Below are 25669 nucleotides of genomic sequence, written 5' to 3'. Positions count from 1 at the left end.
ATTATTCAATATATTGTAATATTAACACAATATATTATTCTGTATATTTTCAAATATACTGTTAAACCATTCAATGTATTGATCATTCATATATAGGGAAATATATTTTCCTTTTCATAAGGGGACCTGACAGTAAAATGTGATTTTGTAACATCATGATTTTTTAAAACATGTAATATCACTCACTTCATTCATGTTTTTAGTCTAACCATTTTTTAATTATTTGCCTTAATTTCATTATTAGACCCTAGCAACGTTAGGTCAAATTCACTGTAAAGATGTACAATTCTTAGTTTCATTCATGGTGGTAACATGAAAAATGAGCCATAATCTAGTCACTAGTGGAATATTGCTGCAATCTCCGGGACAAACTAACACTTAATAACATGAAATTTTAACAAAAGCCACTAGATTTCAAACATAGCCTACAATCAGACATAATTTCAATTTATTTATTTATTTATTTTGTTTAGCTATAGTAAGTGTGAGCTTAGTCATCAAGTGCCATGCCAAAATGAATGGAACTTTTTTTTTTATGTAAGCAAACGTCAAGAATAATTTGTAACCTTTGTCCAATTTCGATCTTGTCACAGCTCCCTGAAAACTACCAACAAAACGGACAACATCTGCTATTCTTACTTTTGTAAGATATATTAATGATAGAGAAAACAAGCTGTTCACAGTCCATTTTGAGAATGAATGGCGATCGTAGCGGGCAGCTGCGCGACCGGAAGTATCGCTACCCTACTTCCGGTCTCGGTCGCCATTTTGTGAAATAGGCCTATAGGCTCGAAGTTGATGGGTTGTAGGTGGGTGGCTTAAAATCAAGTCCCACTTCCCTAGGCTGGGCACAGATAAGGTTCTGTTACCCCTAGAGCCACTGGTAGGCAAGGCAAGTTTATTTATATAGCACATTTCATACACAATGGTAATTCAAAGTGCTTTACATAGAATAAAATAAAATAATAAAAAGAAATAAGAATAATTAAAACAGTTTAGAAAAATAAAATACAGTACAGTACAAACAGTCGGACGTACAGCGGCACAGTGCTCATTCATTAAATGCACAGCTAAACAGAAGTGTTTTGAGTCTGGATTTGAATGTGACTACTGTAGGAGCATGTCTGATCTCTTCTGGAAGCTGGTTCCAGCTGCGGCTGGCATAATAGCTAAAAGCGGACTCGCCATGCTTTTAGTGAACCCTTGGTATTTCTAGCTGATATGATCCTAGTGATCTGAGTGATCTGTTGGGTTTATATTCAGTGAGCATATCTGCAATGTATTGAGGTCCTAGGCCATTTAATGATTTATATACCAGTAATAATACTTTAAAATCAATCCTAAATCTAACTGGGAGCGTTCTGTATGAGCTGCAACTGTCTTATGGTCTTTTTGGGAAGGCCAGTGAGGAGTCCATTACAATAATCCACCCTGCTGGTGATGAAAGCATGCACAAGTTTCTTTAAGTCTTGTCTGGAAACAAAGCATCTAATTCTTGCAATATTTTTCAGATGATAGTATGCTGATTTAGTTATTGCTTTGACATGTCATGTCATGTTGATCATGATCTTGTCATATCGATCATGATCAAGATGGCGCAACAGTGCAGACGTGTTTTTGATTGTCCCGTCTTATGTTTCGTGTAAAGAGTTTTTAATAGTTTGTAATTAGTCTGCCTTTCCATTTATTTTTACTCTTTTCGACTTGCTTCTTTTGCAACCTGCCTCACTTAATGTGAAATGGATCTAATATTTTTATTTATTTATTTATTTTCATTACCTAACTGAACCGCAGTCAGAGGCTGGCCTGCTGGCTAGCTTGCAAAATAGCTACTGGCCATTGCTTGCCTCTGCTAGCGGTCCTCACCACGGTTCTGCCTGCATCAGCTAGCTTTTAGTTCGGACAATATCGGCCAGTCTGCACAGTGCGCTACCAAATTAGCGCATATCAGATTGTGTTCCCTCCCACCTCACCGGATTTACTGACATCATCACAGCTTTACCTTGTCGGCCTGCCTGGACCTTCTGTTGTTGGTGCGGAGCCCCGCTGTGCCACCGCGGCTGATCTGCCGGCGGGGTCGTTGAAGTTTCGGCAGTTACCCTCGGCCTGCTAGCCCCGGCCATCGCAGCTTTACCTTGTCGGCCTGTCTGGACCATCTGTTGTTGGCGCGGAGCCCCACTGAGCCACCGCCGCTGATCTGCTGGCGTGCGTGGTCGTTGAAGTTTCGTTCCTTTAGCCTCGGCCTGCTAGCATGCTGGCGCTCTGGGTGCCGTGCCTCCCGTGCGTCTGGTGCAGCGCCCGTTGAACTGTTGCCTCTTTTGGCTCGTTTCCACTGAGCGGTACGGTACGGTTCGGTACGGAACGGTACGCATTTATTTGCGTTTCCACTATCAAAAGTTGTGAATGGTACCAAAATGCCGAACCGTACCGTACCACTTTTTAGGTACCCTTCCATTGGGGTACCTAGCACAGTGGTACGGTACTAAAAGGCGGAGCTAGACTCACTGCAGGACGTTGATTGGTTGACAGAGAATCGTCACTTGCGCGTGCTACAAGGGGAATGATAACATAAGAAGCGCCATTTTTTAATATACAGTTTAATATAATACTACTGTTACTGTGTCACGAAATGTAATTTTAAGAGTTTTTCAGGCGAGAATGTAGTTGTTTAAAGCACAAATCTGTGGTTTATTTATAAAGATGATTTTTTTTTTCCCGGTTGTGAGATCCATGGGATCAGCGGGCGCTCATGTTTCCCGGCTGGATGAGCCTTTCCTCGGCTAGTTCTTCTGACGTTCGCCGCTGACTCCGACGGTAGTGGTTAAACATGAGATATAATTCGTCTTGTGTAGACCTAACGGGCGATCTTTGGTCTCGTGAATATATAATTCGTTCCCTGTCAATCGTTTTGGCTGAGGGCTAAGTTTAGTTTCATATTATAGGCTATTTGTATTTAACTTTACTGTTGTAATGTGTCGTGGAAATTCTTTCTAGACTTTAAACAATAATTGGAAGACAGCTGGAAATTTCAAAAGTTATAAAGATCTTTATTTCTTGCAAGAAAGGCTGTTCACACATCAGTCAGAGTCTGATATGAGAAGCGCGCCGACTACTCCTTTTTGCCCAGCTTATATACAGAAAACTTATCACACTTATTCTAACACCCCCTTATACGCACACACTTACACACATATGTCATTAAAAACAATTGAGTGTATATTTTCCAATGCAACACCTTTGCTCTTAGTGCAAGCGAGCTTATCTGTATTTAGACAGAACAAACTGTCCTTTCTGCAAATGTCATTTTGACCTCGTTCTTCAGCAGTAAGGAAGAAGATGATATGCAACTTGCAGTTTCTTTAAAACCATGTATGGTATAAGCTGGCTAGAATAAACATTTCTATTACATTCCACCCCTTTTTCATATCTTGAAAACAAAATAAACAGAAATACATTTTTAAGAAATTAAACAGAAATAAATGAAACACTCTTTCATTTGAAAATCATCCATCATCATAGTTGCCTGGTTTGGCCTTTCCAAATCAACCTATTATAAGTCAATGACTTTAATATCTCTAATCATACCATGTTCCATCTTTTACTTTATAATACCTGTCAAATATTCCTTTAATTAGCATCCTAAGTTGTAATTAAAATACCACCTGTTTCCAATCATCTTTTTCATCTTCTTCCCAACATTCTATCTTCAGACAATCTAATTCTATTTTCAGTAAAAATCTAAACATACCATAGTACATTGCCTTTTAACTTTGAATCAAGTTTCATTATCCTTTGCTTAATTTCGAATCACATTGATCTATTAGGCCTTTAACAGGCTGATACTGCTGATTAACCATTTTTCTTAACCTTATTTTGCTAGCTTTTAATTCAAGTAGGCGATTGTTTTACTTAGTCAGATCTATTTAAGGATCTGTGTAATAAAATCTAACCAAATTTTTTTTAATTTTTATCTTTAACACAAATATCAATAATTGTATTATTTTATTTCAAACAATGTCATTATTTTTAAAATTATCTCTCACCCAGCTGTTGCCATGAGAATAGCTTTAGCTGCTGATGTGCCATTTAATCATTAATTACCTATCCTAAAATCCTATTTTTCCAGAATTAACTGATGGACATAACATGTCCTGCCTCTATTTGTTGGCAATGCGGAATAGTTCATAATGGATCCATTGATCCAGATCATTAAATCTGTAACTTCATTTTGAATTAAGAAAGCTTTTTAGAATTTTGCTTTATGAGCAAATATTCTATTTCACTGAAATGTCTTAACTGTTTAGATTCATTTTAGTTTAAATTTAACATGTTTGGGTTACATTGTTCTTGGTCTTGGTTTTAACTTTGTGCCCCCTACATATTTTATTTATTTTTTTAACACGTTGAAGACCTTTTTCAACAAAGCAAGTCCATATTTCATTTCTGGAAGCCGGGCTAAATAAGCAAGCACGGTTACTGTATTCCTAGATAGACTAAACCCGCCGTCACCTCTCAGATATCAAATGCAGACATTAGACAATATATGAAAGGCATTTCAATAATCACACTGGTAACTTCTTTAACTAATAATAATCCAGAAATTAAATATGTTTCCTAAAATCAATCTCCTTTTGAAAGTTTTTCTTTTGCTATTTTAACAAATGGAAACACCTAAAAAATATTTAATGTAGTCATTAATTAATCGCTATAGAAGTTTACCCAATTATCTATTCAGACCTAGTCCGGCAAAGTAACTTATCCTCTCTTATTAGAGAACAACTATTACAACTATTAAATTTTTTTAGCATCTATGATATCTGAATTAGGGTTCTAAACCCCTCAAGTTTCTTCAAAAATAGTCCCTAGATTATTTATTATCTTTACAGTAATGTACCTATTTAGAGTCCTTATACTCTACAGAATTAAGAGATTTTCCTCTTTCCAATTTACATATACCTGAAATATTTTCAAATTCATCAGTAATTGTTCAAATCATGAGATCTAAATACTCAGTCCTACAGTATAGTTTGATTAAACCAAATAAAACATCAATTAAAATCACACAAAATTAATTATTCTGCTAAGCTTAAACCATTAGTTGGTCCATATCTTCCTCCAGATGTGTTGATCATCTCGTTGCCCCATGGATATTCCATCTTCACCAGGGTGATTCTTTGCAAACCGTTGCAATGGGCTTTCCCTCGCTGGCAAGGGAGGTACGTTAAACTAGCACGTCCTTGGTCGCTCACTTGACGCTGTGCGTTGCCGTTGGTGTTGCCGTTGGTGTGTGGGGTTGTTGAGGGCTGGTTGGTGTAGTTTAAGTTGAGATGCTTGGACGGAGGTGTCACTGCACCCCAGATGGGACCTTGTTTGTGGAGTGAACCACAAGAACAACCTGTGAATGGAGACCTTAAGTATTTTTATGTTGCCAGACTCATCTGCTTGTCTGGCCGGTCGTCCTTTTTTGATGAGACCTGTGAAATTTCATGTTAAACAGTGACAAGACAATATTTTATACATTTGGAACAGAATCAGTTCTGTTCGATGAGATCCATCATGACATCCTGTAAAAAGTAAAAAATTAAATATGGGGTGGACAGGGCAAGCTTGCTTGCTCTCTGCCTTCCCAAAGTTATACGCTGCGCAGGTGTGGCATTGTTTATTTCTGCCACAACAATAACCCAGCTCAGGATAGTTAGCCAAAATCATCCATGGCCGTTAGTTCATTGGGTATATTTTCTTCCCTGTTGGGTCATATTTTATCTGTTTAGATACAGCTGTTTTGATTGACATCATTTATGTCTCTGAACACCATAATTCACACACTCACTTTCACACACTCCACACACCCCTCTCTGGCCAGAGATTCATACATTCTTGTCTGCCATAGCAGTTTATGAACTGAATGGGGAACATATATTAGGAGTGGAATACCACCAAATATGAACGGTAACAAAGTTCAACGACAGAAACTACTGAACGTAGACACTGTGGCATTCCCCTTGCGACAGTGTCTGAACGTTAGGATATAAATTTTCAATTGTCCGATGCAGTCATCATATGTCTGAGTTTACACAGTGAACGCAAACCTAACTTTTCAAAATCAAATAGATTAAACACTTTAAATAATAATAATTGCATAGACCTTCAGTTGCAGTTGAGAAAACCCGTTTTAATTTCTCAAATGCAATTTGTCATTCTTTGCACAATTTCAATTTTTCAAACTTTTTGTTGTTGCTCATAAGCCATTCAAAAGAAGATTTGGAAATCTTCACACAATCTTTGATTCATGGACAAAAAAAAAAACAAAAAAAAAAATTCTATCTCGTACCCCTGGGCCCAGTTTTTCAAAAGTAATCCAGTGGGATTTCGGATCACGTATTGGATCAAATCTTGGAAATGGGTTTTTCAAAAGCAAAAGAGGGATTCTGAACTAAGATCAGATCATGTAATCCGATCTTAAATTTGATCTGGATCAAACCTGCCCTTTGGGTTTTTCAGAACTTTGAACTTGGTTTGGGATCTATTTGATCCAAAAAAACAGGATTATCCTGATCCCATCAGAAGGGTGGATTCAGTTGTGATTTTTCGAACCAAATAAAACCAGAGTTTTTTTTTTTAAGTGAATGATCACAAAATCAATGTTTACTGATGATATATACATTTCTTCATATTCGAAGCATATATGAAGCATGTCACATCTGAGATATGGTAAAACAACAAAATCTACAATTTAACATTATAACAAAATAAGGAAAGTAAAATGTTTCTGTTTATTACAGTGTTTCTGTTTCTTAAAATTAAAATAAACAATGGTTATTTGTGGCCACCGGTATTTTGCCAACTGTTGTTCTTTGCTAAGCCAGTAGGCTACACTGTTGGTTCCATTTAAGGCTCTAGTAAACAGGATTTGGTAATCCTGAAATTTGGTATTTGGATCACAGTGATCCAATCCAAGGTTCCTTTAAAAAACTGCCATAAAAGTAAAATGGATCAGGTGATCCTGGATAGCAAAACATGGGATTTCCAAATCCGGATCAATTTGATCCAGATTACATTTTTTGAAAAACTGGGCCCTGGTGATGACAGCATGTGATTTCAAAACTTTAGAATTAGAAAACATTGTTTCTATTGAATCTAGAAAATTACCTTTAAATGAAATGGAGTGACCAATATTTTTGCTTTTCTAGTCATAATTTCTCTTTAGACGCCTTGTGGCCTATATTGTATTTTTCTTTTCCAAAGAATTCTGCAATGTCAATAACCTATTAATGCTTTTACATAACTCTCACTGCCATATCCAGCCTCAGTTTTAACTGAATGTTAACTTCCGCTATTGAACTTCCTGCAGAAGGGCTGTTACTGACTGGTACCTATTGAAAGCAGATTCAAAGACTTAGTTTAAACAGAGAAGAATGACGAATTGCTGAAACCAGTGGATAATCAAAAACAATCAAGTTAAATAATAACTAAATTTGAAACGATCTCTGTAGTGATCATTGAAAAGGCAGCACCTAGCCCACAAGGCTGATTGTCTTTCTGTGTGGAAGTCAGAAATCAAATTAAACAGCTTAATTTCCAATAGTCTCTTCTGGTTTATAACACAGCAATTCCTCAATTTATTAAAAAGCTTAGTCCTTCATTGCGGAAAAAAGCAAGCACTTCTTCTTTGCAAAGACACAGGAAAAAGCAGGAAAACTCTAATTATAATACAGTGTATAATGTAAACAAAAATAATTATTTGTCTTTTCTCTTTTACAAGAAACCAAAATAAAATGACTCTAAGATGTCTGTTATGTGCTTGTTCAAATCACAATTTATATTTAAAGTTGGTCACCCAATCTCATTCTCATAAGCACAATGCACAAAAAATTATCTTAGTTAAACATACAGTAAACCATTGACTCTTAGAATCTCATAGATCAAAACCATTTTTCCACACTGTCTCCCAGGGATAACGGGATACAAATTCTAGACGCCTTCATATAGAAAGTATAATATTTAAATACGTGCAATTCATATAGTACTATTTATTCATCACTTTAAGAGCACCTGTTGCTCGGTTTTATATATCTCATCTACATAAATACATAATTAAAGTCTAACTCATAAAAGTTTATTTATGACTCAAAATTTCCTAATTATCACAGAATGCATATTCCTATTATTATGATTTATAATTTTATCAATTTCTTCATTTTTTGCCATTGTACTATCACACATCACTTCAACAGTTCTGATTCCCTTAATATTTTTTCTTAGTGACTGTTTGTAAAACCCTGTGCTCTCAGATTGCCACACATTTTTGTCAGTGGTTGGCCACCAATCTTTTAGTGAGAAAAAGCCCCAATTCTCTCCACTCTGCAGTCAGTGGTTTAGCTAAAGAGATGTGAGGGACGGCCCCCTCCACATCATACAGTGATGCTTGGCTATCAGTCAATTCAACCTTCACAGCACACCATTTATCTGACCAAACTAACTCTGAGGTTTTCAGTTCCTCAATCTCTAGTTCAGACCATTTTTCAGCAAAAATTTCATCTGGCTCACTGCTAACATGACATGTGCAATGCAAATCACTTTCTTCCATGAAATCATGGTCAGGAGGCATCCTATTTGTGGCTTTGTTTTGCAGACCACACTGAGGAGTGCTCCATTCAAAAACATATAATGTTTCAGTTGGCATTCGCACCATACTCATATCAGCAGTGAGGCCACTGTCATCACAATACAAATTCAGCTTTAGTTTACACATCAAATCTCTTCCCAGAAGATTACAAGGACAAGTAGTAGTCACAAGAAAAGCATGAGAAAATGAGCGATCACCAATCTGACAAGACAAATCTGCTGTATATGGTTCCTTTACCAGATGCCCTGTGGCACTTCTGGAGGTTGTCCATTTTCCAGATAATACAGTTAAATCAGGCAATTGTTCATGTTTAATTACGGAGTTTGTCACTCCACTGTCAATTAGAAACTTAACTTTTCTTCCCTCGACACTAATGTCAATCATTGGTTGTTTATCTGTCTTCTTTGTCTGGAAATTGCCTCATTTAACCATAAATCTATAATTCGACCATCAAAGTCTTTTATCTTTATTAAAATTATCTTTTTCCTTTCTTTTTGGACTTGTTTTTTGTCCAATTTTCCTTTGTCTTTTGCAGATGGCTTACACTCAGACATTAAACACACATTAAATCCGTACAATTTACAGTTTTTCTCGATTGCTTAAACACATTTCTTGAAACTATGCCTCGTATTCTCAAAACTATAAACACAAATCCATAACGTCTCACCCAATTCCCAAACATCCTATTTTCAGGTCAAAATGAAGCTCTACACTCAAAACCATTCACTCTTGCTGAAAAACCAAACTTTGACCTCAGACTGGACACACAAGCACTCAAAATCACACACACTACAACATAGTCTAACACACTGGTGCAATAATTCAAAACAACATTTCCAAAACTGGTAAGTTATGTTGCTTGTGGTTCCCCCATCACAAACCTTTTCACATGATGAACACAAAAGACACAACCAGTGGATACATTGGCACATTTTTATTCATACACAGAAAACACACACACAAAAATAATTTTTTTTTTCCTGTTTTACTCTTTTTTTTTTTTAACTTTTTTTTTTTTTTTACTCTCTCCTCTAATTCTTTTTTTATATTTACTTACAGTAAGATTTGTGTGACCAACATATGACAGTAAAAGAGCACACACAAACCATATTCTAATTTGGAATTTGAATTGTATTGGAATGGTAAAGAGTGTTGGGACATGACAGGAGGGCCTCCACTCAAGGAGACAATATGATGGACACGTCTAAGAATGTTCCACATATGGTTGAAATACCATCATTCGCCTAGAAAGATAACATTCTGGGAGTCAAGACTATAAAGGAGAAAGGATGCCCTCTCTTCACTGTCACACTCTGCAGCCACTCTGTGTGACTGTACGACTGCTGGCCTTTTCTTGCACGAAAATGCACCTCATCAAAGACTATTGGAAATGTTTGTCTCTTATTCAGTGATAGAATTTTGTTTGCCACCACACCTCCCTGAAGGTTCTAGAGGCGACGGTAAAGCGACTCAAATTTGGCCTTACTCGTAGCCCAGCCTCCCTCATAGTCATACCATTGACTAACACATGGGCAACTAGTGGCTTGAATTTCATCTGAGACTGCTTGTCTTCTTGTCCTTGCCCTTCCTCCTCCTCATTCTTATCCCTCTTCCTTCATGTCTTTCTGGATCCATTGTTCCAAAACGCAATAAACTGATTTGGGCCCTTTTATATATCTATTGAAGGTTCTGATTGATGTGTGTCAATCAGAACCTTGACTTTGACTCTTAGTGTTTCCACCTGGGTAATCGTGTGCTAACTGAGCTGAAGCTGTGCTGACTTGAGTGAACAATTTTGAATGCTAGTGCTTTCTAAATGACAACATGGTCTAAGCAATGAGAAATGAAGGGATTTGTGTGTAGAGTTTTGCAGTGACAGTTCAACAAATCTGACTCATGTGTCAAAACAGGGAATAGTGTTTATAGTTTAGTGAAATGGGTGTGCTTTTTGATAAATGGCGTTATGGTTTTGAAATTTTAGTTCAAAAGCCTGGTTATAGTGTTTAAGCAATCGAGAAAAACTGTAATTAACTGTGGTATCCTATGATGCCACCACGTTCCATTTTTCTTGGTCATGGAACAATAATTCCCTTTTGAGAAATCCACTGTCTCCAACTCTTTATCATTAACATTACCCATTTTTGCACTAATTACCTTTTTCAGATAACTTTCTGAAAATCCCTGTGCGGTCACCGCACCCTATATTCACTGTATCAATTCTTTCCCCAGCGTGGCCAACACGCACCTGCCTATATTCGTCAATATAGGACTTTCAAAATGCCTGCATCCGTCGATGTAGGTCTTTCCCAAACAAGTGCCTCTGTAATGTTTGAAAATTACTATCAGGCTTATTTCAAACAAGCACCTCGTCTGGTGTTTGAGAAATTACTATCCGGCTTATTCTCAAACTCTGGCCCTTTTGGGATATATTTTATTAGTGCAAAAATGTTTCTCACCGTGCTTTTGCAGCTTGGTTTCTTTTACTCAGGATCGCGTCCACCTAGGCCTGCCGTGGTGTCCACAATTCTCCCGTCCCTTGCATTTTTAGCGTTGGGGTATCGGAGCCAGAGACTTCTTGTCTTTGGGATGATTAGTCAATTGCTTCATCCACGGAGGTCATCAGCTTTGCGATCCCATCCTCGTCGCCAGTTTGTCGTGGAAATTCTTTCTAGACTTTAAACAATAATTGGAAGACAGCTGGAAATTTCAAAAGTTATAAAGATCTTTATTTCTTGCAAGAAAGGCTGTTCACACATCAGTCAGAGTCTAATATGAGAAGCGCGCCGACTTCTCCTTTTTGCCCAGCTTATACAGAAAACTTATCACACTTATTCTAACACCCCCTTATATGCACACACTTACATACATATGTCATTAAAAACAATTGAGTATATATTTTCCAATGCAACACCTTTGCTCTTAGTGCAAGCGAGCTTATCTGTATTTAGAAAGAACAAACTGTCCTTTCTGCAAATGTCATTTTGACCTCGTTCTTCAGCAGTAAGGAAGAAGATGATATGCAACTTGCAGTTTCTTTAACACCATGTATGGTATAAGCTGGCTAGAATAAACATTTCTATTACAAATGTTAGACTAGAGCGCTGCATTTGGATATTTGACTGAATTGTTTGCTTTATTTCTTATTGTATAGCTTCTTGTACCTTTTACTTAAACTTTTATATTGGCTATTATTGATAAAACTGAAATTTTACAAAAAGAAATATGGTTTCTTGTCATTTTTTTTTATTACAAGATTATCACTGATGTTTATTGCAACATTTGTACAAATGCATATATTGCCTGGAATATGTGTAATTTTTTTTTTTTATTTAAACGAAAAGAGGTAACGTTAGGGTTGTGTTTTAAATTTCGTTTTGTTATAAATAGAATAACGTATAACATGCAGTGAATAATCAATATGTGTTGCGCATGAACCACATTTGTGTCCCTATAATGTTTAATTTATTTAAATGAAAACGAAAAGAGGCAGAGTGGTGTTTTATAACATATTTCGTTTTATTGTTGCTTAAAATGTACATACAGAGTAACAGAGATAACCGGAGTAGCAGAGCGAGCTGAGTGACGCTTTAAGAACGCGCTGTACCATTTGCATGTAGGAGTCGCACATGGCAAGTACAAACTTTGCGTACTTGATATTGAGAAAAGCCTAATGTCGGCGCTTGTCTTCTTGTGATAAACATGTCGAGGAGCAAGAACAAGATCTGCTGTATGTCATCCATTGTAGTTTACTATGTTCTTCTTCGCGCGAAAATGACGTCGATCGAAACACCACGCCTATCAAGTAAGGGCACTGTTGGCAGTGGAAACGCTAGCCAGATCATGGTTAACAGACCCGAACCGTACCGTACTGTCCCGTACCGTACCGTACTGCTCAGTGGAAACGAGCCATTTGCTGCTTATCGGATGCTGACTACTCGGCTTTACTATTGATGCTTGCAGGACTGTCTGGTTATATGGTATTTTATTCTGTTTATCTGTTAGGCCCTAGGTTTTCTGTGTAGCATATCATATTTCTTTATTTCTTTATCACACTTTTTTTTGTTTGCTGTGTTGTTTTAGCAATAGCAATAGCAACTTTATTTATATAGCACAGTTAAAACAACACAAGTTGACCAAAGTGCTTTACATTGTATCACATAGCACAAAAAGAGGAGAAAATCTACTGTACAAAGACAACATCATATAGGCAACACGTGTAGTAAAAGAGTCACTGATTAAAAGCTATTGAAAACAAATATGTTTTAAGTTGTCCTTTGAAAACCTGCACCGTATCGGCGTCTCTAATATGTATAGGCAAGCTATTCCAAAGTTTAGGCGCCGCTACAGCAAAGGCGCAATCTCCTTTTTTCTTTCGAAGTGTCCTGGGTATTTTGAGTAGTTTCTGACTCTCTGATCTCAGACTTCGTCCAGGTCTGATTTTCAGTTAAGAGATCTGACAGATAGGCCGGTGCCAGTCCATGAAGGGATTTGTACACCAGTAACAAAAGTTTAAAATTAATCCTAAAATAAACTGGAAGCCAGTGCAAGGAGATCAAAGAAGGAGTAATGTGTTCGCGTTTTTTTATCCCAATTAAAAGTCTAGCAGCTGAATTTTGAACTTTTTGTAAACGAGAAATAGATGACTAGAGACGGCTCGCGTGCCTATTGGCTGCTCTGCGGCAACTGCACCAGCCTATCAAGAGAGGCCCTCATGAAGCGCCCTCAGCGTCACATCCCGCCGAAACGGGCGTGGCCAGGGCCTATAAATACGGCTCGACGGGCTGGATAGTCTGTTTTTTCATCGCCGAAGCGAACCTGAGCGTGTTGCAGGCACGGCAAGATACGCAGTACTCGTTCCCTCTCTAGAGAGAACCGAGGTTACATTAGTAACCGAGTACGTTCTCTTACGAGAGGTTCTCTCGTACTGCGTAATATCTTACGCTATGGGGAACACAGTGTAAAACGCTGTGCATGCTGAGATCCAACACCAAAGTCCCAAGGGCAGGTGCCCGGGGCTCATGCAGTGCAAAATCATAAAGGGACTCGCAGAGAGTCCAGGAAGAGAGGCTACAATAGCATCATTCCTGTAATAAACAGCATCCTATAAGGAGCAATTATAATGATAGTATACCATACAGCCAGGGCGAAAGACTCGGCCTAGTCTGATGAATATTATGGGTCTTAACACAGCCCAAAGGGTCACATGATTTAACAGCGAGCATAGCTCAAGCAGTTTCAGTAGCCTGGGCCGAAAGCATCGGGGCAGACAATACTGATCTTTTAGACCGAAAGCAGCATAGCCTGCAAGGCGGGAACCTCTAGGTTATCAAACCTAATAAATGTAGACGGGTAGGCCCAGCCTTACGTTAATAAAAGGGGGCAAACAATTGTTCCCAACGTGTTTTGGAGAAAAACATTTATTTCATAATGTGATTTTTTTTTTTCTTTTTTTTTTTTTTTTCACTTTCAATTATTTTACTTCACTGGAAGGTTAGATTTTTGCACATTTTTTAAATAAAATATCAAAAGGATTAAAAATGCAGATTTATTTTTTACAGCCATATTTGATCATATTTACCAAGGGGGCAAACACTTTTTCACACCACTGTATATGAAGGATGTATTGACTTGTTAATTGTGAACAAAAGAAAGTTACATAGTTTGCCTTTAAGCAGTGAAAATAGTATTACATTATGCATATTTATAATATTACAATGCGTAATATAGCCTATATGTACATCTTGAACATTCTTACACTGTGTTTTACACTTTTATTTAACTACTTTTCTCCTTTTACATTTTAGATGACACGAGAAAAGCCATAAAAGGTAATAATGTGGTTAAAGTATTAAAATAAAATCTCAAATTTGATTAATTATTTACAGTTCTCACTATTCCCTTCAGCACAACACTGTGGGGTTTCCTCACTGGACACTAGTATTGTGGGAGGTGAAGATGCACCTGTGGGGAACTGGCCTTGGCAGGTCCGTCTACATGCTAATGGTTCTAACTGTGGAGGGTCCCTCATCAGCCATGAATGGGTGCTCACTGCGGCTCACTGCGTTTACTTCTTGTAAGAACACACAATAGATGTATAAATCAAATCATGTGTGATTTAACTTGAATGTGCAGTTGTTATTCTCAGAGTTAACACACTGAAGTCTTTTCTTCCACATTCAGATCCTCAGCCAGATACTGGACTGTTTATCTGGGCAGACAAAGCCAAAACATTTCAGTCTCTAACCCAAACGTGGTGAGTCGAGGAGTCCAATCCATCATTACACATCCAGACTATGACCTTTTACAGATGTTCAATGACATCGCCTTGCTGAGATTGAGTGAGCCAGTGAACTTTACCAGCTACATCAGCCCAATCTGCCTGGCTGCTAATGACAGTGTCTTTCACACTGGCACCACCTGCTGGTCCACTGGATGGAGACGAACCAGCTCTGTAGGTAATGATCATTAGAGACTTTTGACAATTTATTTTCCTTATGCTTTTAATTAGGATCCAAATACTGTAATCTGACATATAATTTAATGGAAATCTTAGGAAGCCTCTTATACCTTATAGCATTTTTTTTTTTTTAAATACTGTACTAAATACTGTGAAGAACAACAATGAACCTCTACTGACCCCAGATTTGGCCAAGTAGGACACAACATAGGCTTACATAAAGATTACAGTATCCACTTGTTAAATCAATTAAATTCAATTAAAATATCTATCTTTTTATTTTTTTATTACCATGTTATTGCTCAACCTCTTTTCTCTCCATTGATTTAAAAAAAGATCTTGTTCCTTTCCTTAATCATCTTAATGATTCTATAGAAAATACAGTATTATCTGAAATTACTTTCTATATTTTCCGAGACTGATGCACCTCACATCATCAAAAAAAAAGTCACATTTACGAATATGCAGTGATCTTTTACTTTTTATTACTTTAAAGCTGCAGGTGGCAAGATTTTTTTGATCATATTCACTGAAACCGACACTATGCTCCGACAGAACAACATAAATCAGCCGGTTTTAGAAAAAACCCCGCGCTTCTACCTCCACCTGGAGCCTGTTATTTGTTTTGCAAGAATCCACCGCTCCCGGTTCTTCTGGTCCAATCAGCGCAGGGCTGTGTGAGATCTGACTGTCAATCACAGTTCGTGCACGCCACAGATCCCCCCTCCCCCCTCGCACACGTTACAATATCACATGCACACGCCTGAAGTTCGCAGGTGTGTTGGATTGTACAAAGTGTGATGGCGGAGAGAAAATCTACTAACAAGCTTCCAATTCCTCGGTTAACAACCAGAGCTAGGAGGTCCAAAACAACCGAGGAAAAGAAAATGATGCTTCGATGCTGAAGAGACGGGTGCGTTCACAGAAAATCTGGTGCACACGCACTGATGAACACAAACTCGATGGGAGGGTGCTCTGTGGTCATGGGGGAGGGGCATGAGATTTGTAAACATTCAACATTTTGGCTAAGTCCCCTCAATCTGCCAGATGCCGACTGCAGCTTTAACCCTTAACATTTATTCATCATTTTCCTTAACATTGCTTTTCCCACTGTGGATTTGAGCTCTGACCTCAGTTCCTCGATGTGAACTCATCAGCTTAGAAACCCAAATGCTGTGAATTTTAAATCATATTCAATTTATTTTGACTAATTTCATAGAATGAATGAAATGCAGTTGACAAACTACAGTTAAACATTTAATACACAAAAGAAAAAAAATATTTTGGGACATAAATCCACTTAATAACATTTTGTGCATAATTGACAACAAAAACAGATTTTGTGTGTGAAATGCATTATGTCCATCACCAGGGCCGGATTAACATAAGGGCTAGATGGGGCTAAAGCCCCAGGGCCCACGGGATTAGGGGGCCCGTGATTGGCTGGAGGAAATGAGATTGTCAAATCATAGGTGGTTGATTTGTGTATAATAAAATAACAAGAAGTTATTGGAAAATGTGCCTGACTGATATAATTCACCGGCCAATCAAATTAACTCTACAATTTGCGCTATGACGTTGGGAAACCCCTCTTTTCGTTATGCTTTCATATAGAACATGGGAATAAATCGCTCGCAGGAGTTCAAAAATGATGAAAAAAAAGTGATAGTGGTGCACAAAAAAGGAAAAACAAACTCGAAAGGCAGAAAAGGGATGCAAAAATTCCTAAACTAACTAACTACTTGGGTTCACTTTCATTCGTGCCCGTGACCATCACATACATTTCTATAGCAACATTTATGTCTTTCAGGAAATTAGCATTTTTACATTCTGAGTGCATTTTTCACAGAGGGTGTTTTCTGTTCCCTTTCAATAGCTACACTCAATGCGCTTTGCGTTACCAGCTGTGAAATATGTGTATAACACGTCAATAATTGTCAAAAACTGACTTTGAACTTGACAGCCTCAGACGGTGATGTCATTGGAATTGGTGCTAGGCGGAAGCTATAATTAGATGTGCTACAGGTGCATCCTCAGATTTCTTTGTCTTTAGAGCCATAGTGTGTGTGTGTGTGTGTGTGTGTGTGTGTGTGTGTGTGTGTGTGTGTGTGTGTGTGTGTGTGTGTGTGTGTGTGTGTGTGTGTGTGTGTGTGTGTGTGTGCGAGCGAGCGATCCGGCCGAGGGGCGAGAGAGAGGTATTAAAATTTAAAATTGGTACCCCTTTAAAGAGACCGTGGCAGCGTGGAAGCTACTGTTGGGTATCTCTCCTTGGGTCTTAAAAACTGTGGAAAAAGGAATACACTGCCTTCCTTTCACGAAGATTTCACGAAGCAGAGGTGGATCTCTTCACCTCCCAACAGACAGCGCAATGTCCCGTCTACTTCTCTAGTCACTGAGCTGTGGAACCTTAACATTTGGCCCCTGAAGGCTACCAACTGAGGGACACTGGACTTTGTGTATGAAATTGTGTATATAAATAAAATTTATTTTATTATATTTTTTTCTTTAGTTTAAGTGTATCATACATTGGTCCATGTTTTCATCATAATGTCTCAAAAGCCTGTTTTCTTGATATGAAAATTAGACACTCAGCCCAGTTCGAGAACTCTGCAGGAAGTGAAGATGAACGTGGTGGGGAATAAGGAGTGTAGCTGCAGGTTTCAAGACTCCCCATTTTTGGACATCATTCCGACAATGATCTGTGCTGAAGGGGAGACGGGAAACGGAGCATGTTCAGTAAGTTACAACAGGTTATGCCACAATATTGTTGAATTCTTGATTGTAATTTAAGGGTTTGGTTTAATTATAACTAACCCTGGTGCAACTGCTCTGTTAGTCCAGGTCATTTGAATAAATGCTGCCACAAGTGCTTCTAAAAAGAAAGTAAAGCAACCCTGCGTTTCTGTTGTTGTTTTTTGGTGCTTTCACACTAGCACTTTTGAGCAATCTGGTTCGGACCAAGCAAACAAACCATGCGTGAAAGCACCCTAAAATGCACGGCTTTGAAGTAGTTCCAGGATGACCATATTGCACCTTAATATTGCCTTGTTATATAAAACATGTATTATCATCATCGTTAAAGCTTTCTTCAGACAACATATGTTCTATATAGCTCATGTGGAATCTTTTAAATAAATATTTAATGGTATGAATTCAAATTCGTCACTTTCATTTTTTTAGGGAGATTCTGGCGTTTCATTACAGTGTAAGCAGGATTCTGTATGGATCTTAACTGGTGTCTTACATAGTTTTTTTGGGACTTCTTGCTTCACTGGAATTATACCTGACAGTTATGCTAGAGTATCCGAATTCCAAAACTGGATCATAAAGAATGTTAATGGATCAGACATTGGATTTGGGACTTTTAAGTCTGATGATGAAGATAAGGACAGCAGCTTCCAGTGCTATAGAAAAGGTAAGAGTGAAAACGGGGAACAATTATTAGTAACCTGGGGCCGGTTGCACCAGCTGTGCGTTACAACTTGGCCATTTGACGAAAGTGGACACAGTTACAACTTGCGTAGTACTAAATATTTCCTTTGCACCATAGTTTAAATGCAACTCTAAATATGAACTAAATTTTAAAGTAAGCCTCCTACTAGGAGTAACACCTGGAATAAATTATATAAATTGCATCAATAAGCTCTTGTTTTACCCAACAGAATCGAACCCTTTAGACATATACAATAATAGTGACATTTATACACTTACTCACTTACATTTTAGAGAGAGAACATTATTTGAATAAATTCCTTTGAAACCACTCTTCAACACGACCCATCCTTAATAGTGTGCCTCTGTGTACATCGGTCCATGTTGTGCATGTCAAATAAATCAATAATAATAATAATTTTTTGTAACCGTATTTATTGATCCTTATTAATTTCAAAAAGTCTACAATTTCATGTTATTTATATATAAAAATACCCTGAAAAAACTATTGTTTTTCATGATTACCTTAGTGAAAAGTAATACATTAAAATGTATTTGAAATACATTTATTTTATACTACGTATACTACAAATACATTTATATTTATGTACTTGATATAAATATTCTGCAATTGTACTTTTAGTATGCTAGATTGGTATAATTAAAGTCTGCTAAATTGGAACAACTAATTAATGCACTTTAATTAGAAATAATGCTGAGGTTCAACTAAAGCTATACTTAAGGTAACAATTTACAATAAGGTTCATTAGTTAACATTAGTTAATGTATTAACTAAAATGAACTAACAATGAGCAATACATGTTACAGTATTTATTAATCTTTGTTAATGTTAGTTAATAAAAATCCAGCTGTTCATTGTTCATGTTAGTTCACAGTGCATCAACTAATGTTAACAAATACAACCTTTGATTTTAATAATGTATTAGTAAATGTTGAAATTAACATTAACTGAGATTAATAAGTGCTGTAGAAGTATTGTTCATTCTTAGTTCATGTTAACTAAAGTAGTTAACCAATGTTAACTAATGAACCTTACTGTAAGTGTTACCAATATATTTGATTGTGCTAAAGTGGAACTATTGCAACTATCCTTACTAATAGTGATATTAAAACACATTTTAGGAATGTGCATTGTGCAATTAAGAATTACTCCACATAAAGTTTAATTATAATAGTTGTATCAGTAAGTCTTGACCAATATGTCAGTAAATATGTTAATGGATTTGTAGTATACTTAGTATGAAAGAAATGTATTTTCAATACATTTTTGTATAGGTTTTTTTTCACAAGGGTATGTAGTAGGCTATTGTATCTTAATAGAAACATGGAATTTCAGCACAACTTCTGTTCATGTATTTGATGTTGGATCATTGAGGGTAAACGTTGTATTATGCAACTACGCATTACTTTGCATACGCATTACTTTTGACCTAATAGCTGCATTTAAAACAAATGGTACAACCAAAAAAGTACAGAGATAGTTATGAACAAGCTAGTTAGTAGATACTAAGCCTCTAGCGTGGACTTTACATTCCAGTTTAAGTAAGAACTTATGAATGGCTGGTGTAACCCTATAAGTTATAAGTTCTATAAGTTAATGTAATAGCGAGCATCAAATAAAAATTAAAGGGATAGTTCACCCAAAAATGAAAATTGTGTCATCATTTTCTCACCTTCAAGTTGTTCCAAACCGGTATGATTTCTTTTCTTCTGCTGAACACAAAAGAAGATATTTTAAAGAAGGTTGGTAATTAAACAGTTGCTGGTCCCCATTGACTTCCATAGTTTTTTTTTTTTCCTACTATGAAAGTCAATGGGGTCCATCAGTCGTTTGGTTACCGACTTTCTTCAAAATATCTTCTTTTGTGTTCAGCAGAAGAAAGAAAGTCATACAGGTTGGGAACAACTTGAGGAAGAGTAAATGATGACAGCATTTTCATTTTTGGGTGAACTATCCCTTTAACAATACTTTTAAAGCTTTTATTAAGCTCGGGTAGTGTTTATTTATACATATACATTTGTAACGTTAAAAGTTGTAGAAATTAAAGAGAGAGTTTCTTAAAAATGTAGTCATAATTTACTCATGTTTAATGCTTCATGTTTCAAAACCTGTATGTCTTTCTCCTGTGAAACACAAAAGAAGATATTTTAAAAAATATATAATAATAATAATTATATATATATATGCGTTTCCCCTCCCATTTCAGCCAGTTTATGCCAGTTTTGAGTGCAGTGCATTAGGTCCTTGGACATGCTGTCAGAGGCTGAGACAAAGTGACATGTAACAATATGTGACATTTCATTTGCTACATAGTAATCACTTAATAATGTCATAAATCACTGGTTTCTTTTCTGTTTTTGTAATATTTTATATTACAGACCTTTTCTACCCAATTGGAAACAGAGACATTAGTAATCCCTCTCAAGATGATGGAAGCTCTCCAGTAGTATCCTTGGAAAAACCCTTTGTATATTTTGGACGTGTTTATCGACAGACCTATGTAAGAACATTGTCTTCATAGATTATATGTATGTGTGTATGTACTGTGCATTCAGAAAGATTTCAAAATTCATTCCATACCCCACAATGACAAAGCAAAAAAACTGATTTGTGATAATTTATTTAAAGAACACACTGAAATATCACACTGACATAAGTATTCAGAGCCTTAACTCAGCACCTTTGACAGCGACTAAATCCTCAAATCTTTCTTGGTGTGATGCAACAGCTTTACACACATGGATTTGGGGATGAATTTAGTAAAAGTTATTGTTTTGATCTATGTAACCTTGTATTTTAATAAATAAGGTTGTTATGACACCAACATTTTACATACCAATGAAATTTCACAATTCTCAATTCCAATTTGTATACCTTAACAAAATCTGCTAGGTAATATAAAGTTACAACATTTTTAAAGACAAGTAAACAGTCAGTAATAAAATAAGAACGAATGAACAAATTATAAGCGATAGCACAAATACAGTAAATATAATAGAACAATGATACAAATGGAATAAACAGCATTTTAAAGGGGACCTATTAAGCTCCTTTTTACAAGATGTAATACAAGTCTCAGGTGTCCCCAGAGTATGTCTTTGAAGTTTCAGCTCAAAATACCCCGTAGATCATTTATGAGCCAAAAACTAAAACATATTTTTGGTTTTGATTATCATCTCTATCACAGTCACGCTCACGTGACATTGCCGTTCTTCATCATCATGAAAGTGTATTATCTGCATGTGTTTTAAAGCCATACAATGGGGAGAACAAGTATTTGATACACTGCCGATTTTGCAGGTTTTCCCACTTACAAAGCATGTAGAAGTCTGTAATTTTTATCATAGGTACTCTTCAACTGTGAGTGACGGAATCTAAAACAAAAATCCAGAAAATCACATTGTATGATTTTTAAGCAATTAATTTGCATTTTATTGCATGACATAAGTATTTGATCACCATCCAACCAGTAATAATTCCGGCTCTCACAGACATGTTAGTTTTTCTTTAAGAAGCCCTCCTGTTCTCCACTCATTACCTGTATTAACTGCACCTGTTTGAACTCGTTACTTGTATAAAAGACACCTGTCCACACACTCAATCAAACAGACTCCAACCTCTCCCCAATGGCCAAGACCAGAGAGCTGTGTAAGGACATCAGGGATAAAATTGTAGACCTGCACAAGGCTGGGATGGGCTACAGGACAATAGGCAAGCAGCTTGGTGAGAAGGCAACAACTGTTGGTGCAATTATTAGAAAAGAAGAAGTTCAAGATGACGGTCAATCTCCCTCAGTCTGGGGCACCATGCAAGATCTCACCTCGTGGGGCATCAATGATCATGAGGAAGGTGAGGGATCAGCCCAGAACTACATGGCAGGACCTGGTCAATGACCTGAAGAGAGCTGGGACCACCGTCTCAAAGAAAACCATTAGTAACACACGCTTTTTGGTCTAAACTTCACTCGCCGTGTTTGGAGGAAGAAGAAGGATGAGTACAACCCCAAGAACACCATCCCAACCGTGAAGCATGGAGGTGGAAACATTCTTTGGGGATGCTTTTCTGCAAAGGGGACAGGACGACTGCACCGCATTGAGGGGAGGATGGATGGGGCCATGTATCGCGAGATCTTGGCCAACAACCTCCTTCCCTCAGTAAGAGCATTGAAGATGGGTCGTGGCTGGGTCTTCCAGCATGACAACAACCCGAAACACACAGCCAGGGCAACTAAGGAGTGGCTCCGTAAGAAGCATCTCAAGGTCCTGGAGTGGCCTAGCCAGTCTCCAGACCTGAACCCAATGGAAAATCTTTGGAGGGAGCTGAAAGTCCGTATTGCCCAGCGACAGCCCCGAAACCTGGATCTGGAGAAGGTCTGTGTGGAGGAGTGGGCCAAAATCCCTGCAGCAGTGTGTGCAAACCTGGTCAAGAACTACAGGAAACGTATGATCTCTGTAATTGCAAACAAAGGTTTCTGTACCAAATATTAAGTTCTGCTTTTCTGATGTATCAAATACTTATGTCATGCAATAAAATGCAAATTAATTGCTTAAAAATTATACAATGTGATTTTCTGGATTTTTGTTTTAGATTCCGTCACTCACAGTTGAAGAGTACCTATGATAAAAATTACAGACTTCTACATGCTTTGTAAGTGGGAAAACCTGCAAAATCGGCAGTGTATCAAATACTTGTTCTCCTCACTGTATAAGTCTAAACTTCTGATATATGGTTTTCTGAGCGTACACACTTAAAGCACACGCAGAAAGCTGGCTGTCAGATGGCACGTCCCGTAAGTACGGGAAAAGTTCTCTTTCACGTCTTGTTAAACTGTCAAATACACACAAGGTTATGTCTAACAAAGTTCACATAAACACAGTCAGTTATGTCGTAAACGGCAGGGAAAGAAATCGCATGTGTATATTAGATTTATGTATTAAAGTGAAAGTAACATAATATACCTACTGCAGTAAATGCTTTTACCAGACATCCCAAGTCTCCCAGAAGTTCCGGGAGTCTCCCGCATATTGATAGCGGCTCCCTGATGTCCGCAAATGAGTTAAAATCTCCCGGAATCTAGAGCGAGCGAGCAAGAACGCGCATGGGAGACAGAGACTGTGCTCCAAAAACCGTGTAGCGCGTGCACAGCAGAGAGGGAGAGGGAGTGAGAGACCTTGCGTGTGTGTGCTAGTGTGCGTGTGTGCCTCATGAAGCGCATAAGATATAGAGCATCTGATTGGCCTGTTTCGGTAAATCAACCAATCAATTGTCACTGAACCGAATTAATCAGTTCAGTGTATCTATGCTGCGTTCCAGTCCAAAATGGTCATACCCTTCACTCGCTAACTTCCTCCGTCTCGTTCACTCGGATGTACGTCATTGCTTACGTTGCACGAGTGCCCACTACTGGCGGAAACTGCAATGGGCTGAATTGGAACGTCCTAAGCCCTTGATCACTTGGAATCAGCTATGGAGTTGATTTATTATTTAATTTTTTTCCTTTAAGAATTTGTTTAATGCAGCATCCAAATGTTTATAGGTGTGTTTGGGTTGTTTTACATTTAAAAAATTATAATTAATATATCAGAGTTGTCTGTTGTGGTGGTGATTAGACCAGATATGTGGTGACGTCACAATCGTACTGCATTGTGGGACATATAGGTGCCTGAAGTGTACATTTGAAGTAGACTCGCTCCCTCAGTCAAAATCGAGGGAACGAGGGTCTGTCCATATAAACTTCCCTCATTCACTTCACGAAGTGGAACGCACTTCAAAATGGCGGCAGGGACTCCCCTAAGGGGAAGTGCTTAGGGAAGTTCGCAAGTGCGTGTCTAAAAGTAGACTGGAACGCAGCCCTAGACACAGGAGCGCCATGGCAGAGGGAGAGTGCCCCAAAAAATTAAAGTATAAGACACATTTTACGCCAGACTACACAAAAGTGTACCCCTGTCTTATAAGAGTAAAACATAATGATAGTCTTGCACGCTGTACGGTTTGTACAGTTTGTTTCTTCGGGATACCTCCCTGAAATGACCTTTTGCAGGTTGGGATGTTTGTGAATCAAACAACAAAAGAAAAACAGAAAATCACTCACTGCTCTTGATTTGAATAACTTTAGTATAAAAGAATAAATTTCTTACATGTGTAGCGACAATGACCTTCTTGTCACTTAGAGGTGTTGTAGGATTATTTCTGACACGTGAGATCCAAACAAGATGCTTCCAGTCCAGTACTTAATTTATCCCTTTATTTGTTCCAATACCAAAACACATTGTAATCCACAGTTTGCATGTCCACATAAGATCCTGACACGATCAAAAATTGTTTGCTTCCCTCATTAGTTACACCTGACTTAACTTGCTCTCTGGCTACTTATATACCTATCAGTGATGCGCGGGTTGATCCAAAATGAGCGGGTGCCTGCGGTTACCCGCGGTTACGAGTCATCCAGAAATATTTTTAATGATATTCGGGTCGCGGACGGTCGGGTCAAATTTTAAAGGAGTGTCTTGCAACATGTTATCTAGGCTACTACTAACATGTACAAGTTCAAATAAAGTTTTGACAAAAGAGTTTTTATAAAAAGATAAACCTCGCATATTTCAGCCTTTAAATCATTTTTATAAAAAGAATGAGTCAAAAAAGATAAATTACTGACATTTACAATGCACATTAGCTTATCTTTTATTATTAATAGTAGAATTCGGTCCGATTTTCCCGTGGCGTCTGTCGTTGCTATGCAACCATGCACTCTCCACAATGACAAAGAAGTTTTAAGAGCTAATGGATTTCCACCATCGAAAAACTGTTTTGTTGCTGTGGCTCTGCTACTAGATTTATTTACGGAGAAGAAAAAAACACCCGTAGTTTGGGTGTACCCCCATCCGTCGACTCGCTGTGCCTGGAAAAAGTAACGAACTTGAGCGCGCAAAAGACGCGATATGTGAACGGCCGAGCTACCTCCAATCAGGCCACGAGCTACTGGCGAGCGACGTGTTGGAGAAGTGGGAAATCCTTATTTACCTTTGAATGTTGAGCGTTATTAACTTTTGAATAAATGCTGACAAAATGGCCGATTTCCCAACACGTTGAACTGAGCAATGCCATTGTACCATTTTAATAGGCTACTTTTAAA

General features: G+C 37.7%; 1 protein-coding gene across 4 annotated transcripts in view; it reads left to right on the top strand.

Annotated features, from left to right (window-relative positions):
• The window catches only part of LOC311096678 (uncharacterized protein), a 45453-nt gene that overhangs the window by 5632 nt on the left and 14152 nt on the right, over positions 1-25669 (top strand). For 3 of the 4 annotated variants that reach the window (XM_084135974.1, XM_084135975.1, XM_084135976.1), the window contains exons 3-8: positions 14431-14454; positions 14531-14699; positions 14807-15081; positions 17668-17819; positions 18264-18498; positions 20916-21037. In XM_084135974.1, coding sequence (XP_083992100.1) covers positions 14431-14454; positions 14531-14699; positions 14807-15081; positions 17668-17819; positions 18264-18498; positions 20916-21037 — 977 coding nt within the window. Of the gene's footprint in view, positions 1-14430; positions 14455-14530; positions 14700-14806; positions 15082-17421; positions 17540-17667; positions 17820-18263; positions 18499-20915; positions 21038-25669 lie in introns of those variants that run through there. The other variant, XM_084135977.1, reaches the window with a different exon arrangement.

This window comes from Abramis brama, assembly GCF_963993115.1.
Source record: "Abramis brama genome assembly, chromosome: 14".
In the NCBI taxonomy this organism is placed as follows: Eukaryota; Metazoa; Chordata; class Actinopteri; order Cypriniformes; family Leuciscidae; genus Abramis; species Abramis brama.
The sequence above is the reverse complement of the archived record's forward strand: the minus strand, read 5'-3'. Positions and strand labels throughout refer to the sequence as shown.